Here is an 18,464-nt window from a genome sequence, read left to right as displayed (position 1 = left end):
AATTTACATTCTAATTGGTGCTTTTAAATTTGAATTTGTGAATTTTGACAATTTTTTTTTTAATTTACTTTAATAAATCTGCCCCCTACTGTACATAATACTGGGGACCACATAGTAAAATCTTGAAGCTGTATTGCTTAGGGAGGAAAAAGTTGACCAAAAAACAGTCAAAAGGACGTAAAATAATGAAATAAGAGACCAATAAATTGAGATTAAAAACTCTTCAAGAAGCAGAGTATTTATTTTCCTCTACAAACCAAGACGGTATACAACCTATTCATTCTCTTGTTCAACTAACTCTAGTTATTATCCTCAAATTACATAGCAAAGAAAATTGCTGTGCATTTTCCTTTTCATTTTTAATAATCAGTATCCTCTGTTATTGTTCCTTTAGTTACCTTAGTCTGTCAACACTAAAGGTAGTTATGAACCCAGCACAGGAGCGGGGGAACCAACATGTTTTGCATCTTACTTCAAATGCTTCAGTGTTTTGTTCTTTTGTCTATTGTAGACCATTTAATACATTTAGATGGTCTTATCCATCCCCTAGAACTGTTGCTCAGCCAAAATGTTGCTACCACCATATTCTTAACTTACAGCTTCTTGAGAACAGCAGCTGTTCTGTTGGCAAAGATTTTAAATAGAAAGAGGACTAAAAGATAAACGTTATAATACATTTGTGGCTTTACAGAGCATTTGTTTCTAGATGAGGTCAGTGACCCCCATTCGAATGCTGGAAAGTGCCAGAAGAAAAAGGCAAATCATTAAAAAAATTTATAAAAAAAAATAATGAAGACCAATGGAAAGTTGCTTAGAATTGGCCATTCTATCAACTGGACTCTCACCCCTTTGAAAAATTCCTAGGAAGCCCATATTCTTATAAGGGTCTGGTCTCCCATAGCTCATGGAGATTATTGATAAGTAACCCACTACGCATTGAGAATATGTATGTTAAAAATTTGATTGAACTGCCACAGTTATACTGTTTCTTATTGTTATTATTAAGTCAACAGGAGAGGTCCAGTGATCAGTTTGGTGATGTTCATAGCCTTGACATTCCAGTTTTTTTTTTTATAGCCTGACATTCAAATTTTTTTCTTTGAAAGTTTGTATTAATTTAATTTTTTAATAAATTTTCCCCAACTGAATATCGAATTCAATGGAATTTAAAAAAAAAAATCACATGAATTCGACCCTTAATAAATGTGTCTATAAAAGTTAACTGAAAGGTGAACCACACCTTTAAAGAGGACCTAAAGTCTACATACAGATTAAAGTAAAAAGCTCTTCAGTAATTTTGCTCTTTATGCTTTTAAGCGGTTGTTGCAATATTTAAGCTTTCAGTTCCACAGTACATGGAGTGTTTTCTCTGCAGGTGTTTTTCCAATGAAGAGGAGGTGCGAGAACACGATCTTGCAGCCTGTAATTTACTTGAATGGAATTTTCCTTCACTACTGGATTTTATTTAAGTAAATGTGAGCCTTCAAGGCCATGTTCGGGCACTTCTTTATCAGCTGAAAAATGCATGCAAAGAATATGCCTTGTTTGCCATGAGCCTTATATCTGTCCATCTACTTTGGCATTGGAGTTCTTCTGGATGGCTTGCAACCCAGAAATTAAACTAACATGCAACCTGTAGAGTTAAGTTACAAATATATAAATAAAAGTAACTAAGAGTTTAACAATCAGACAGGATGACAATTTACGAGCATATTCCAGCCAAACACAACATTTTGCACAGTAAAACAAAATGGAATTCTATACAACTTTGCAAAATGTTTCAGTAGTTCTAAACTGTCTGTGCAATTATAAGAAATATATCTGAAAAGTTGCAATCCCTGCACTACTGGCTCCGACAAGGCAGCGGATTATAAGAACCAGAGAAGAACCTACTCATGTTCCATGTTTTAAGTACCAATTTTTTTTAAGTATGTTTTAAGACCAATTTAACTGAAGGGGATAAGAAAACACACTTTCAACTGCAGTTACATTTACACAAATGTAAAAACAACGGAAATATTTAAAAAATGTTGATTGGAATGTTGCTTTGAAATTTATTTAAAACGTTTTTTATTTGGAGAAGCCTTTTGGGTAAGGCCACACAGATGAGTGTCTGTTTTGTGCACAGGTGGAGGAAAGCAGATCCATTAACCTGTGTGGAACTGCACGGTGTGGATATCGGACACTTTCGAGTTTCTGTGCTTACTTTTTGACACATGTTCATTCCGTTGGGTTTATGTATAAAAGGTGCATATACACTATCAGAACTTCTTTTTCACAGACACATTTAATTCCAAAGATTAATAGGAAGCCATGATAGTCTTAAGAACCATTTCCTAAATCCACTCTGCTTTCCAGAGAATTTGTGCATTTGCTATGAAAAGGAGAGAATTCATTAGTTCACAAAGGAGCAAGAGGCTGCGCGCGACACTGTGAGCCCAAAGTGGGTTGGGGAATGGTTGTTATGAGCAACATGGCTTTCTATACTCTATGGAATCAGGTAAGTCTGTGTAAAAAAACCCAAAACAACGTATTTTCGGACATTCAGATAGTATTCAAGCACCAATGGTTTCAGTAAAGGACAAAGTAACTTTTACAGTTACCACAAGTTTAAGAGCTTTGGAAAAAATCGCTTTACTTACACAATACTGGACACACCTTAATTGATATTACACAAACCTAATACAGTAAAATCAGGGAATGGGAAACGTTACATTAGTAACAATAGGTGTGCACCGCTTACCGTATTTTAGCTTAATGGTCATCCATATACATGTCTGCCATTTTCCAACAAAACCATTGGTTCAGTCTTTTCACCATAACAACACCAGTGTTATACTGTCGCTAATAATGATTTTATATACTGCATAAGCCAAATTGGATAAATCGTTACATTAACATTTATCATTGTTCCATCACCCTCAGTATTTTTTTTCCTACAAAGCATCTTTGCATCACATTTCAAACAGTTTCTTTAATATGACCAGTAGCATGAACCTTTTAGCAGTTACATGCTTATACACTTTAATCCACGGGTGCCCAAAAGGTAGATCGGGATCTACCAGTAGACCTTTAGCTGGTGATCAGTAGATCTCAAGACACTGTCAACAAACAGCTTGACTTGATCACCTCCTGTTTCATGCTTTTCATTTAGATATTTATTCTGTTAAAGCTACTGTACACAAGAAATAGTTGTTTTTAAATATAGTGATATAAATTCTATTATAAATCAATATAATATTTAAGTAATATTTTCCACGGAACATAATGCTAACAGTGATATAATGGATGTAGATCATAATGGGAGAACATCACTAAAAGTATGGGCACTCTTGCTTTAATCAGTGGTGTCTTCTAGTTTATCTATAATGCACCAATGATGGGCAACCTGTGGAGCTACAAGAATTGAACTACACCTAACATTATGCTCACATAGTTCTACACATGGAACTGAACTGCATCTTCCACTATCCCTGAAAAGGTTTAATACTCAGGAGTAATATTTCATTTTCTGCAATACCACCGCACACCATAGAATTCACAACAAATGCTCTATAAATGGTTTTAGTAATACAAACTGTTGAGTAAAAACTCATTGTCTATTGGCATCGCCTTTTCATCTCATTTATATTTGTTTGTTTGTTTAAAGCATGGCATCTGATCTTTTACTGTTAAACAACAAGCACATCCAGGCTTTGCACTGTATATAACCATAAAACTTCATTTCCCATAGCTCTGGATTAGAAAAGTAGTATTGTACTGCATGTAGACATTGAAAGTTGGACAATGTTCCAATGAGGTTTTCTACTTTACATTTTTTTTTCCGTATGCTAGAAATCTCAAAGATATTTGGATTTCTGCACTGTACATCACTGCTCTATAAATAATCTCCATCATCACTTTTTCAATACTTTGCCAGCAGTTACTGTTCTATCAATACTCTGCCATTAGTCCACTGATCTTTCAGTACTATCGAGCTTTACTTGCTTTGTTGGTACCGTTACAAAGACTGCTTTTTGATAATTATTTTTTGAGAAGACCCATTAACACTATGTTTCCTACCCACCATGATTGTTTTATCAGTACCTTCCATAATCCACCACTATCTATTTCTGTTCTATTAATATCTCACCAGAAGCTTTGGTTTAGTGATATGCGAGCTGGCTACCACAAAATATCTGGTTGCGGATGGGTTTGGGTCAAGTGCTCCCTTCTGCTATCCCTGCCTGTGAACTAACGATGCCGGCTTCTGGCCCCTGAATTTATAAACTCTTGCCTGCCCCACCCTTTCCGTGACATCACAACAGTGTGGGCCTATAAATAGAGGGAAGGAGCGGGCCGGGTTCAGGTTGGGAGGGGGCAGGTTAGGGTCACTACTTGGGCTATTGCATTTATACAAGTACACTATATTACACTACTGCTGTAAGGTACTATACCATGGTATGTCTCCCCATTAACCTTTATGGCTTCATGAATTCATGTCCACTATACTGTACATCTCCAATACTAATATGCCAATATTTTTGGTAAAGGTAAGCTCCTGCCTTTAGGAGTAAAAACATTCTATATTTTGCTTATGTCCATTACTGCTTATTCAGCAGTTACCACTCTCAATACCAGGGGCGTAACTACAGAGGAAGCCAGTTGCAGGGTCCCAGTAAGGCCCTAAATAATTGGCAACGTCAATACATCTGGGTAGAATTGGTCAACTCAGCAATGTTTTGGGCCCAAACTTGAATTTGCTGTGGGCCCAGTAACATCTAGTTACACCACTGCTCAATATTCTCTCATACAATTACTGAGCTATAACTCTCCAATGAGCTATATCTCCTTAGTGAATATCATCCAATAATCCATTACTACTTGACCATTACAGCCCTATAGATTTTTCTATTGCTATTATTGTTGTAAAAGAATTCTTGCCAGACAGTCTGAAGGGATAAACTCTAGACAATATTTACATGTAGACCGGTTTTACATTTAATCCCACATAGGGAACACAATGTGGTCAAATACCTAATGAGACCTATACTAAATCTTTACATATAAAAGCAGTCATTCAAATCTATTTTGTAATATTTGCACTAATTTACAACTACACAAGTTCCTTGAAGTGAACAAAATATCTCAAATAGCTATTAATGTTCATAATAATAAGCATATATGTTGTAAATGCTAACAACGCAGGCCCTGCTAAACATCAAAGATGCAGAATTGACTTGGAACACGCAAAAAAACAAAAAAAACCCCAAAAAAACCTAATATATAATATGGAGGCTTCTTAAGGAACTATGAGCATGAATTCTTCTTGAGTGGCATATGACTTAACAGCTACCTGATCACGTAATTATCTCCCAAACACTAAAGGCATATTTTAAACCTACTTGTTGAAAAGGTACAATCTGGTCACTATGTTGAAGGTTTGGAGCACAGAAATTAGTTAATTTCAAAATCACAGTCCTGCGGAAGATCAGCTTCCATTTTCAGGCTTCAAAGAACAGATAGAGGACCCTGTAAACATTCCATGAAAATGCTTTCTTTGCACCTAAACCTAACCACTGCTCGCTTACTATCTGTAATAATCTGTCCACATACATTTTAATTTCAGTCAAGTCTTATTACATTGTCTTCCACTGTCAACAGATTCTATCAACAATTTTTAATTTCCTTCCTAGTACAGATATGCGACCCATTATCAAGAATTCTCGGGAACTGGGGTTTTCTGGATAACAGATCTTTCTGTAATTTGGATTTTCATACCTTCAGTCTACTAGAAAAAAATGTAAACATTAAATAAGCCCAATAGGCTGGTTCTGCTTCCAATAAGGATTAATTATATCTTAGTGTGGATCAAGTACAAGGTACTGTTTTATTATTAAAGAGAAAAAGGAAATAATTTTAAAAAAATCTGTATTTGATTATAATTTAGTCTATGTGAGATGTTCATTCTGTTATTCAGAACTTTCTGGATAATGGGTTTCCGGATAACTGATCCCATACCTTTACCTAGCAAGTGTGTGACCATTGGCTTCTTAAACCTCTGGGCTTTGTTACAAATAATTGTAGTACCAATGATCTTGTGACCAATTTAAATAACAAATGTCCACTTCATACCTCAGTCATTTCATAGCTACATTTCTAGCACCTCACACTACTTTTGCCACTATTACCTACATTTCTCCTACAAATGCTGCAATACTAGTCCATATACTTATATCAGTCGTCCTGGGTCCGGTAGGGTAACTGTTGCATGAGTTCCATCATCGGTTATGTATCTGGGTCACCAGTCATCTCTGCTTTTAATACAATAATCAACACCAAATCAGAATATGTTGCTGTTTATAATACCTGAGCCTAATTGTGCCATCAGTGCATTTTGAGAACCTTTACATTGCTCGATGTAACATACTATACATGACTACATGCAACAGAGAAAATCCCAACAGATTACCAGTAAAGGTTGTGTGTGTTTTTTCATCTGTGCAAAGTCAGATGTTATATTACTAGAGGAAAAATGAACCAGCCAGTGCTATGGTTTCAATTACTAATCATAATTATTTTTTGACAATGGGAAAATTTATTTTTCGGTCCACAACTTATTCTTTCTGGATTTGTACAAAAGGTAATCAGCTTGAAATGACTTAAACAGAGGCAGCCCTCTAGCATCTTTACTACATTCATTTCTCTTAAGCATAACAAACCTTTTGTATAATGCAGAAGAAAAACAGCTAAAAATGCACAGAGAAAATGCACAATAAGTACAGGAGAACACAGCCAATTTAAAATAAATGTACAGCATAGAATAGTACAAGGAAAGGGGACCACAGAGCACAGGTCTTTCAGGAAATCTCAAAAACCAGAGAGGCCAGTAGACAGAGCAGAGGTCTACAGCAGAAAGCGTAGTGCTGGTAAAGGGCAGCAAAACAAGAAAATAGCAGCAAAGGTGAGCAAAGATTAGCTTAAGGAGTACAAAGTATGACAAATAGCAAACAGCCAGCAACAGAAGAGCACAACATATACAGAGAATGAAGGATTGCGAGTCACCCATTAAAAAACCTGGATGGGGGCTAAAAAAAATAGAGAAAGCAGGATAGAAAAAAATAATTCAGAAATACTGAAGAACTGACCATTTCCAAATACAACAAACTGTAATGCCACCCATTATCACACAGGGCAAGAGGGCTTACTGGAGTTCCATGACCATATAAATGCACAAGGTGACTTCGAATATCCTCATATTTTGCAACAAGGGGTGCTTTATTTATTATAATACACAAGTTTCAGTGAGTCATGTGACAGAAATGATATCACAAAGTACCTTTATAAGTATATAATTTACAGGATAATCATGGCTCTTGTGTATTGTATATCAACCACTAGACAGGACGGTTTATACAGTGTACTGAAAACGTTGCTGCTTTACTGATAAAATGGTAATCCATTTCAAATGCAGCTTTCTTGCTGCATAGGAGACACACACGTTCATAAATCTTCCGCATGATGACAAAGTAGCTATGTCTTCAGTCTGAATTAACAGCGGAAATCAAATATCTGAAAAACTGCACAGACAACATAGGAAATGTGCCAGCTGTTGAATAGGAAACTTTGATACTGGGTCCAGGCACTTTTCCATGCAACACTGGTCTTACACACCATGCATCAAGATGCAGTAAAGGCAACCAGCATGCAGGCAGGCAATGAAAAGAGGAGGAGAGAAACAAAACGATGGAGAAAGAAACAAAATATATGGCAGGGAAAAGGAATAAGTGCAATGTGAGTGTGACAGACAGAGACAAAGATTAGGAAGAGGGGATGAGATACACAGGAATGGAGCGCTGACGGAATGAGAGGAAAGCAGGGGGGAACAGGGGAGGTCAGGCATTCTCTAGCCTCATGCATGTGAAGAATCCTGATTAAAGCCAACACTGGCAAAGCTATATTAATAAATCCTCTCCAGCTTGGGAGGAGGAGTAATGCAAACTGTCAGTATGTGTATCATTTATACAAGAGGAGCGCTGATAAATTCCTCCTGATTAAACTTCTGTGCAGCCTCAGTGTATCTGGAAATTAATGTATACAGACAGAATGTCACAATGTATACAGAGAATGTGTGTCTCCAGCCCCCAGACATTCTAATTAAATGAAGGTGCTGAGCTACCAGAGAAAGGGAATGGCTCAAAAGAGCGTGCAGTGTACTATCATACTATACTAGTGGCATTTACCATGTTATAGGTTAACTTAAGGTATGAATAAATCTGTGTGTGTGTGTATATGTATGTGTATATATATATACATATATATATATATGTATGTATATATATATGTATGTGTGTATATATATATATATATATATATATATATATATATATATATATATATATATATATGTATGTATATATATATATGTATGTGTGTATATATATATATATATATATATATATATATATATATATATATATATATATATATATATATATATATATATATATATATATATATATATATATATATATATATATATATATATATTTACGAACAAGCTTAAAAAAAAAAAAAAAAAAAAAAAAAAAAAGAATAATCCCAAAATCAAGACTTTACATTTTATATGCAGTTCACAGCAGGTACCTACATTTTTTCCATCATTATTTTGTGCTATTTTAGCGTTATAGAACCAATAACCTGGTATTGAAATTTTTAGTAGCTATTCTAACTTCCTAACTATATAGACATATAGTAAAGATATGTTTCCCTTTTTTTCCCTAATTCTGACAGTGTTGGGGCAGCAGCACTGCTTATAATAAAGCATAATATTAGAATGGATATCAAGTGACTCAAATATTAGTAAAATATTTCTGGAATTCCACTACTCTTATGTCATTTAATGATTTTAATAATGTCTTTCAGTCAGTAGGATATTTTCTGTCTTGCCAAAAAAAATGTGTGGGTCAAGAAAAACTAGACTCGCACCCGATCCTGACCCGGCACCACAGAACCCGCATCCTGACCCCAACTCGCAGTGCTCTCCCATTTATATACCTGTGCGAGAGGTTATAAAAAGGAGCGTATGGAAGTGTGGCACTAGGTGGCCCACAAACTTCAGCCGGATGTCGACCTGAACCCGCCCATGGGCTTCTGGTGGGTGCCGCACATCACTAATTGTCTGCTTTAGGAAACACATGATTTCACCAGGTCTAGAGCAGGAAAGAAATTGACATGGGCAGCACCACCATCTGCAAGGAGTTTTTATGTTCCTGCCACACTCCAAAATCCTAAAGGCAAAACCTACAAAATCTAATTGGTTCCTGAACAAATTGTCTGTGTGTGTAAATATGAACAAATTGCAGGCTGTATTAAACCTTTGTTAAAATGCAATTGAAGTGTTCTGTGTTAAACTAAAAAGGATATTAATGCTTTCAAATGATTAAAATGCATGTATGCAATCCTACTTCTACATTTGAATAATCAATATGATTTAGAATATAAATTACAAGTACCTATTGTAATGTGGTTCTGGGCCCAAACAATTTGGTATCTGTTTATCAACCCCTTTTTGCCTTATGTCTACATAATAATGATTTTGCCTAAGTTTCATCCACAGCAGCTAGCAACATTGGCATCTCACCTACAAATCTTTAGATTCAGCATCTTCCAACCCTCCATCATCTCATGCACTTCATGCAGGGATTTGGGAATTGACCAAAATATGGACAACACACATGAAGAGGAAGTGAACCACTAAACCAAGCCTGGGTGTGAGACAGTACTATGCAAGGTAAGAGTAGGTATAGACATTCAATCAAGATAATGGTGTATGTAAGCCCCAAGCTATAATAAAATGTTACAAATTAAAATGCTAAATCAGAATAGACACCTAAATCAGTTGAATACCCCCTCTCTGTTGCATTCCTTCTCACTGCAGGCTTGGTTTGTTTCAGCACTGAAAAAAAAAGTACAGAAAGCTGATACCAACCGTGAACTGCAGGCTCTGTCGTTGCACTTGCGTCTACACACGGGAAGAGGAGTAGGAAGGGAGGAAACAGGAGGAACAGCATGCAAAAAAAGGAAAAAAATGGGACAAAATAAAGGGAACAGATAATACACGAGCAATAATGAATCTCACACAGCATTAAGAGTCAGTAAGACAAGGGAAAACATGACAGTCATACACAAGAGACACCTCAGACTTACCTCCAGACCTGAAAAGGTCAGATCCCTTTAGGACCAAAAGAACTACATTATGAACTTTGGGAACATAATGGCTTAAGGAGAACAGCTTTGAATATAATAAAGGAATTATTTAAAATGTAAATTGTCATAAAGGCCATAGTCTTGGTAAAGGAAATATGCCCTCGGTGCCTCCTTGTGTTGAGAGAGTTTAAAGCCCTAAATGAAAGAAGGGAACCTAGGGCAAAGCAAATGATGCATACACTGCCAACAATTTCTACCGGCTTTCAGTCAGCATTGTCTGACAGTTGTGAGGTTTTCTTAAATTCCCCTTCTCTGGGCTTGATTATATGTACAGTCACTTAAATGACTCTGCTAACCACACGATAGACTGAATTCTCTGACTGTTGTATTTATAGAGGTTTAAAATGTTAACATATAGGGAGGCAGAAATATCCTTTCACTAGGAGGTAATATAACAGAACTTACAAAGAGCAAATATGTTTTTTTTTTTTTAAACTTGTTATTTCTGTTCATTCCTAACCCACAAAAATTTAGAAAAACATAGCCATACATAGCTATTTCAGATATCTCCTCATCAGCAATCATTATGGTGACCACATAAATAACATTCTCCTAGTTCATGTGGTCACCTAAATTAACAACCGAACACTATTCCCAAACCACAATCTATTCAATAGTTTACATAAATTGGCCCAGCTACTAATTTAAACTCAAAAGAATGCTGTAACTCAACTGATTTGAACTTGTCAACAATCTGTGCAGCCAGTGTTTCTTTGATTATGTACACTATTAAAAACAATAAAACTTACCTCTCTTACAACTACTATTCGAATTATATGAAATATGCCAGGTCATAAACTTAAAAAATGTTGATTGGAAGATGGGGCTGTTACAGAACACTAAAGGGCCAGGGAAGATAAACGGAAGAGTGGAGGCATGAATACAGGAGTCCCATATTATTATTAACCTATTTATAACATGCCAACATATTCCAAAGCACTGTACCACAAAATTATACAGGAATATCAATGTAATAATTGAAGGATCTGAAGCACATTTCTGTGTTCAAAAGTTATGAATACATTTTAATACGTGGACTTTAATACTAGGAAGCAAATACATAGTCATGTATCTTGGACCATAATTCTTAGTATGGCTTCTGTTTGAGTAATGAAAGCATTCCTACACTGTGATCATCTACCATTAAAGGGGTAGTTCAAGTTTAACTTAACTTGTTTTTTTTTTAAAGATGTTTATTTTCAATTTTCAAGGAAAGGGTTATTCAAACAAAACTTGGTTCACAAGCAATAACAATAATTAGCTTGGAAAAAAAGCTAAAAAAAATGCAGGAAAAGTCAATTGGTCATCAGAGAACAGAGTAATAAAACAGTATTACACATCAACTTACATACAATGCAGTAGTGAATGTGGAAACCTATCTTAGTACCTGGCCAGTCTAACCAGCATGTGTTAAGATTAAGATTCAAGGACGTCTATTGTATTGACATCAAGCCATGGGTACCATATCTTGAGAATGACCTATACTTAATTTGACTTCATTTTTTTTTTTTTTTTTAGAAATTTTGAATTATTTACTTCCCATTCTGCCTCTTTAAAGCTTCAAATTTAAAAATGCTATCTTCATCATTGGGGTGACTGTAAACTTTAAACAGTTAGCCCTTGAAGTTACAGTTTTATTATTTGTACTATCTTCTCATTCTATTCAGGCCCTCTTCTATTCAGATTAAATTGGACCCTATCAAATAAATAGACGAAATTCCAAACTGGAGAACTGCTGAAAAAAAAAGTTAAATTGAAAACAGTAAGACTGATTGTGAACTGTTTTACAATATCTACATTAAATGAAAGGTAATTTTTAAAGATGAACTACCTCTTTATCCCTGGGTGAAATCTCATGCCAGAGTAGGCCAGGAAACCAGTAACCAAATAACAGGTACGGGACCTGTTATCCAGAATGCTCGGGACCTGGGGTTTTCCAGATAACGGATTTTTCTGTAGTTTGGATCTTCATAGCTTAAGTTTACAACAAATTCATGTAAACATTAAATAAATGCAATAGGCTGGTTCTGCTTCAAATAAGGATTAGCTATATCTTAGTTTGGATTAAGTACAAGATACTGTTTTATTATTACAGAGAAAATTGAATTTATAAATAAAATAACTATTGCTACCCCTAACCAGAGAGCAGGCTCTATTAGGCCGCCACTTTGGTTGCGGAAAATATTTTTTGCCCAACAGGCACCTTTTAATGGAGCAGTAACACCAACAAAGAGAATTATTTCACTTGACATCATTCTTTTGTTCTGTACACGCAAATGTTTTATACGAAGTAGATGTCCCCTTTTTTTGGTTTATCAACTGTATCCATCATTTATCTTAAAAAAAGGGAGATTCAAATTGCAAATATTTATCATCTTATCCCAAAATGTCTGCCAAATCAATCTACAGGAAAATCAAAATAAACATGTTATGCTTTTAGTAATAGTGCTGAATTGTATAAAGAGCAGAGTAGCTACAGGATCATCTGTAAAAGCATTTGAGCCATTTTAATTTAGTGTCATTATTGGTTCTGTAGGGCCATTCACAGCAACATCCAGTGCTACAAACAACCATATATGTTATGTACTGTATAAAGCACCACAGCTATAGAACTTTTAACAAGTATACAGTACAAATACAGAATGTTTAACTATATAAAGAATTTTATTTTTAATTTCAATGTAACTTTTATGAGAATTTCCCTCAAGCATAATGTCTGGTGGGCATCAGACGGCAAAGCAATTCTTCAATCAATTGCAGATGATATCATTTTAGTTACAATACACAATCTTCCTTGTCCAACTGCAGCAGCCCCATGCAGTGAGATGACACATACACACAGCTTATGAGGGTACCATACCTGGGATGATGAAAGGGGTGGTGGTTGTAGTGGTTGTGGTTGTTGTGGGTGGAGGGAGGGTGGTAGGGTGATCTGGATGGGAAAAAACAAGGAAAACAAACAAAAAAACACCAAATTTAAAAAATAAACATCACAGAGAAAGCACAATGTCAAAGCGAAATAAGCAGGAATTGATAACGGCAAAATACTCATGAGCAATTGATACAAAATGCAACAAGTTATCAATTTGCAAAGTAGTAAGAAAAATAAAATATCAGCAAAACATGAATGATAACACAATGTAATGTATTAGCAAAATACAAGGAAAAATATTAATGAGCATATTGAGTAAAATTTGGAAAAAATAAAATGAGTGGCGGAAGGGCATAAGGAATTAAAGCAAGGACTCAAGACAATGTAGCAAGAGCAGGACCTCCAGCTGTTATTGAGCTATAAAGTTCAAACATAACTTCAAGAATCCTTCATCTCTGTTTGGATGCTGGAAGTTGTAGTTTGAAAACAGCTAAAGGGAATCTAGACAGATCCTTGACATGGATACTAAAAAAAAAACTGCTATACAAAATGAAATTAAACTTTTACAAAAAACATCTTCTGTCTTAAGGGAGAAGTAAACCCTATAAAGAAATGTGGGTAGAAATGATTTTGTATACTGCACTTACAGCTCAAGTAATGGATAGCTGCTACACAAAGCATGTGCTAGAAAAGTTGGGGAGATGCAGGGGGTATATTTGGAGGCACAGATCTTCACTGCTAAAGGGTTGTGTTCGCCTTGGGTTGGCACATAACACCAACATGTAGTATGCAGCAAATCTACCCTACTCTTTTGTGAAGTCTTGGTTATCCTTTAAGGTAGGGATGCACCGAATCCGGGATTCGGCCTTTTTCAGCAGGATTCAGCCGAATCCTAATTTGCATATGCAAATTAGGGGCGGGAGGGAAATCACGTGACTTTTTGTCACAAAACCAGGAAGTAAAACATTTTCCCCCTCCCAGCCCTAATTTGCATATGCAAATTAGGATTCGGTTCGGTATTCGGCCAAATCTTTTCCGAAGGATTCGGGGGTTCGGCCGAATCCAAAATAGTGTATTCGGTGCATCCCTACTTTAAGGTGTAACTGAAAAAGGGCTCACTGGGTGAATAAATTACTATATTACAGAGTGTCATCTGTATGATTAGTAACTATGCGTTAAAGCAGTGATTTTCATATTATTTTAGTTTCCCCCTCCCTATGGATATTGCACTATTTGGTCAAGACCCTCTCACCTCAAAACAAGATTACAAATTACTGTTACATGAGACATATTTAACAGTTGCAAGACTATCTAAGGCAGGAAATAAGTGTTCCTGCAACATAAATGACCCGAAACTAGGCTTTCAAAGATATCAAGTATAGCAGAAGTAAACCGACATTCTCTCCAAATCTCAAACTAACCTTTAATCTGGACCCAATTTAAAGGGGCCCAGATTAGCAACGACTGCCTGATAACCAGTTACCCAGGGCCACTAGCTATCAAAGGGCGAAAGAAGAGGGTGGAGAAATTTGGCATTTTCTCTCTGAGCAAATAGCATTGCATGGGCCAAATTACTCAAAATTAATCCATGTGCCAGTGTCCTAAACGTTCCTTGATACAAGTAGGCATAAAAGATTTCCACTGATAGGAGCATATATCTATGCCAAATTTGATAGCATAGATGTATAAATGTTGGCAAGCCCAATATATTACAAATTTTCATAACTTCTTGCTAAATTGGTGCTTAAAAAGCCATTTGATTGCAAAAAAATCTAAACAGAATTTAAACAGAACAGTATTTTTGTTCTGAATCTTTCCTACTTTCCCTCACTGTGACCTCAGCAAGCAAATAGGAGTTTGGATGCCAGACTAGAGAGGTGATTAAATCAAAGAAACTTACAACAGAAAAAAAGAAAACGTCTTTTTTCTTGCTCGAAGGGTCAGTTTTGATTTCTGTTTATGAATAACTGGGTTTCTTAGCGTACCAACTCAAATCCAGTATTATTTCTATTTGAAGCTCAGTTGCTTCCAAAGTTGATTTCCTATCAATTTTAAGTCAACGTTGGCTTATGGCCCTACCTAATTATTATCGTAGATACTAATGCCACCTACACTTGCCTGTTATATTCTGTGTAATGTCAAATAGTTGTTGTGTAACCCTTATTCTTTTCTGAAACTTTGTTACAGCTATTCACAGTACTGTTTTGTAAATGGAAAGAGAAATAAAAAAAAAATAAAAAAATTGCTTCAGTTTCCTTCTAATTCAAGTTTGCAGCTTATTCTTCATGGATTTTTAATGGATTTTCCTGCCAGAGCAAGGACCTCAAATTAGCCTACCTGTTATTTTAAAATCATTGTGATACAGTTGGCCTGTTTGCAAATTCTGTGCTAAAGCTTTTGCTGATAACAATTGGCTAGACTTGATTTTCCTGGCAATAGCAGACTCTTCAGTTTAGTCTCCTGGAAATACAAACCACGAAGAGGCCAGACTTCCTGTAAAGGGATTGTTCCACTAAATCTAAGCTTGGTGGCTCACTTTGCTTTGGCTGGTATACGAGCAGCTCATCTTGTCAGTACAGATATAGACTGTTAAATGAACATGCAAAGAAACACATCCAATACTTTCTTGCAAACAAACCCCTGGATTTTGACAGGGGCTTTGATCCAGGGTGGAAGGAACATCAGAAGCTTGTGTTTAACAAATAGTATAGTATACCAAGCCAATAAAACTGAGCCTGAAAAAAGCACAATTTAGAATAGATTTCAAACATTTTGTCTAAAAACAAAGGGCATCATTAAGACAGTGCAACAATGTGGTAAATAAAAACATTGCACAAATAAGGATTGTGATATATTAAGAATGCTTAAAAATAAGGGAAAAAAAAAGAAAATTAAAATAAAATTGCAGACAAATCTCAAAAAGCAGTGGCATATCTGCTGTGGACATTATTGATATTACATTTAAATGAATAGTTGGAACTGCATTTGCAGGTTTCATTTAAAAAACGGTACTTTCTTGCATCTTGGTTTTAGTTGTCTAGCATCGCCCACATATATAAATTAATTAAAAGAGGGGCAACTGTCATATTCAATCTAACACACTGCAAAACTCAAGGGAAAGGCAGAAATATCTGCATAATTGTACAGGTATGCAATATACTTTTATAATGCATGTTCTGAAGATCAAAAATGTACTGAATACTACAGTGTTTTGAAACTGGAAGAAGTATGCTCCTTTTGATTCAGGACAATATCTTTTTGGCCCTCATTATTGCTACCTTTGCTTTATTATGCAAAAGTACTCCTTCTTTAATTCAGTCACATTATATATTGTGACAGTCCAATTCTGAACTTTATGACATAAATTAAGGAAAAAAAAAATCTGGCCTGTATCCAATGTGTTGAATTTTTCTATATTGCTGCAAGATAGCAGACTGCACTGTAAATACAACCAGATGTAGAAATCATTAGCGAGTATTGGCAACTGGTGCCTAGCTCATTCTTCAGCTCAAATTTTCATGTGTGTTGTGAGAGCAAAGATTAGAGAAAGGAAACAACCAGTATGTATCATTAAAAGGGTCAACCAAAAGGATTAATCTGTTAGAGAAGAAACATAAAATAAATACCTAAAAAGAGATATTAATGGCATGTGTAAACCAAAATAAACTCAAGAAAAGAGGATTTGATGGGACCTCAGAAACAAACATTTATGAAAGTAAGGCATTTATTGAAAATTGGGATGCTATAGGGGGACAGATGAAACCATGTCAAAATCAAATTAACCAAAAGGATGCTAATAAACAGGCATCCACTACAAAAAATATACCATATACTGTACTTATGGTTGTAAGTGACACTGGCACCCTTTAGAACCTAGATATATCAAATTGGGTTGAGAACATAAATTAGGGTTTAAAATAGATTGCAAATTAAAAAAAAAAAATGTAATTGTAAAATTAGGGTTGTAAATAATTCGAGATTAACAGTGTTCCACTTAGTATATTAAAAAAAATTGAATGCATAGGTATGAAAATAATTGTAGTGCATAGTGAAAAGATTGTATTTAAGATATGCATATGCGCAGAAATTCAACGCAATGAGAAAAGGTTATATTTCTGCTACTAGAAAAGTGGAAGTAATGACCTACATTTAATGGCAAGAAAATCCAATTTAACATCAAATGTTTTCAATGGTTTTACTGTTTTGTATACTGTATTGCAGTTACGACTCTATATACTTATTATTCTCCGGTTCTGACTCAACAATTTAGAAACTGGTCCTCTTCCAAGCCGACTCCCTCAGACAGACACTGCTTTCAACACCAATTACATTTGCAAAGAACTTAAATGTATATTAATGTATATTTGAAAGTTACTTAAAATCACATTTTATTTTATTATGAAAAACTTTTTTTTTTTTTGAATGAAGAACCCCTTACAAGGAATAATAGTACATAGATATAATGGATGGATTCATTTAGAGAGAAACGCCTCTTATCAGCAAAAAATTGCTGAGTAAGGTTCATCCTAACACTACAAAAACCCCATGCACTGTTCTTCTTACAGGACTCTTTGTGAGCACTGTGGCCTATCGTATATATTTCGGAGAAAGCAATAGAATATAAATGGAAAAATCAGGAAAATAGTCATGGATAACGGCAAAACAAATGACACTGGGCAGCCAGCGTGAGATTTATAGAAAAACAACAGTATATAAATGAGAAATAAGCAATACATGTATTGAGATGACAACAAATTTATACAGAAATCAGCAGAATGGCAAATGCAATGTGTCTCCTACATAGTATCAGTAGGTAACATGCAAAGTGCTTCAGAGAAAGGAAAAGGTACGGTACTGCAGGATGATGTGGAAAGCAGGAAGTCATCTACAAATCCTAAATAAGAAGTATAGACCTATACATACTTTTTTTTTTTTAACATGTATAAAGGAAAAATAATTTAAACAGACATAATATGTACTGTACAGGTATGGGATCCATTATTCTGAAACCTCTGAATTACAGGAAGGCTACCTGCCAGTGTACATTATAATAAAATGTTTTTCCTTCTTGTGGAAAAGCACTGTAGCTTATTATAACTTATTTTAGACACCTGGCCAGTGCTCCTATTTACTAAAAAAAAAAAAAAAAAAAAAGCACTGTCCTGGGGTACTATCTTTTAAAGGGGACCTGTCACCCAGACATAAGCTGTATAAAAAAAAGTCCTTTAAAGTAAACATGAATGCCAAATTATTTTTTTTTTATCCATCCATACCTGTTATAAACTTGTTTAAAAATCTTAGCTGTCTATCAGATATTGCCTGCCCCTCCTCTATGCCTTAGGCA

At 35.3% G+C, this 18,464-nt stretch overlaps 1 protein-coding gene across 5 annotated transcripts in view; it reads right to left on the bottom strand.

Moving 5' to 3' along the window:
• Nucleotides 1-18,464, bottom strand: part of cadm1.L (cell adhesion molecule 1 L homeolog) — a 126,434-nt gene that overhangs the window by 11,832 nt on the left and 96,138 nt on the right. For 2 of the 5 annotated variants that reach the window (XM_018224647.2, NM_001096683.1), the window contains 2 exon segments: nucleotides 13,109-13,180; nucleotides 9,971-10,003 (listed from right to left, as the gene is read on the bottom strand). The exons of 1 other annotated variant lie outside the window; for it this stretch is intronic. In XM_018224647.2, coding sequence (XP_018080136.1) covers nucleotides 9,971-10,003; nucleotides 13,109-13,180 — 105 coding nt within the window. 5 annotated transcript variants of the gene reach the window in all.

Source organism: Xenopus laevis, chromosome 7L, assembly GCF_017654675.1.
Source record: "Xenopus laevis strain J_2021 chromosome 7L, Xenopus_laevis_v10.1, whole genome shotgun sequence".
Classification (NCBI taxonomy): domain Eukaryota; kingdom Metazoa; phylum Chordata; class Amphibia; order Anura; family Pipidae; genus Xenopus; species Xenopus laevis.
The sequence above is the reverse complement of the archived record's forward strand: the minus strand, read 5'-3'. Positions and strand labels throughout refer to the sequence as shown.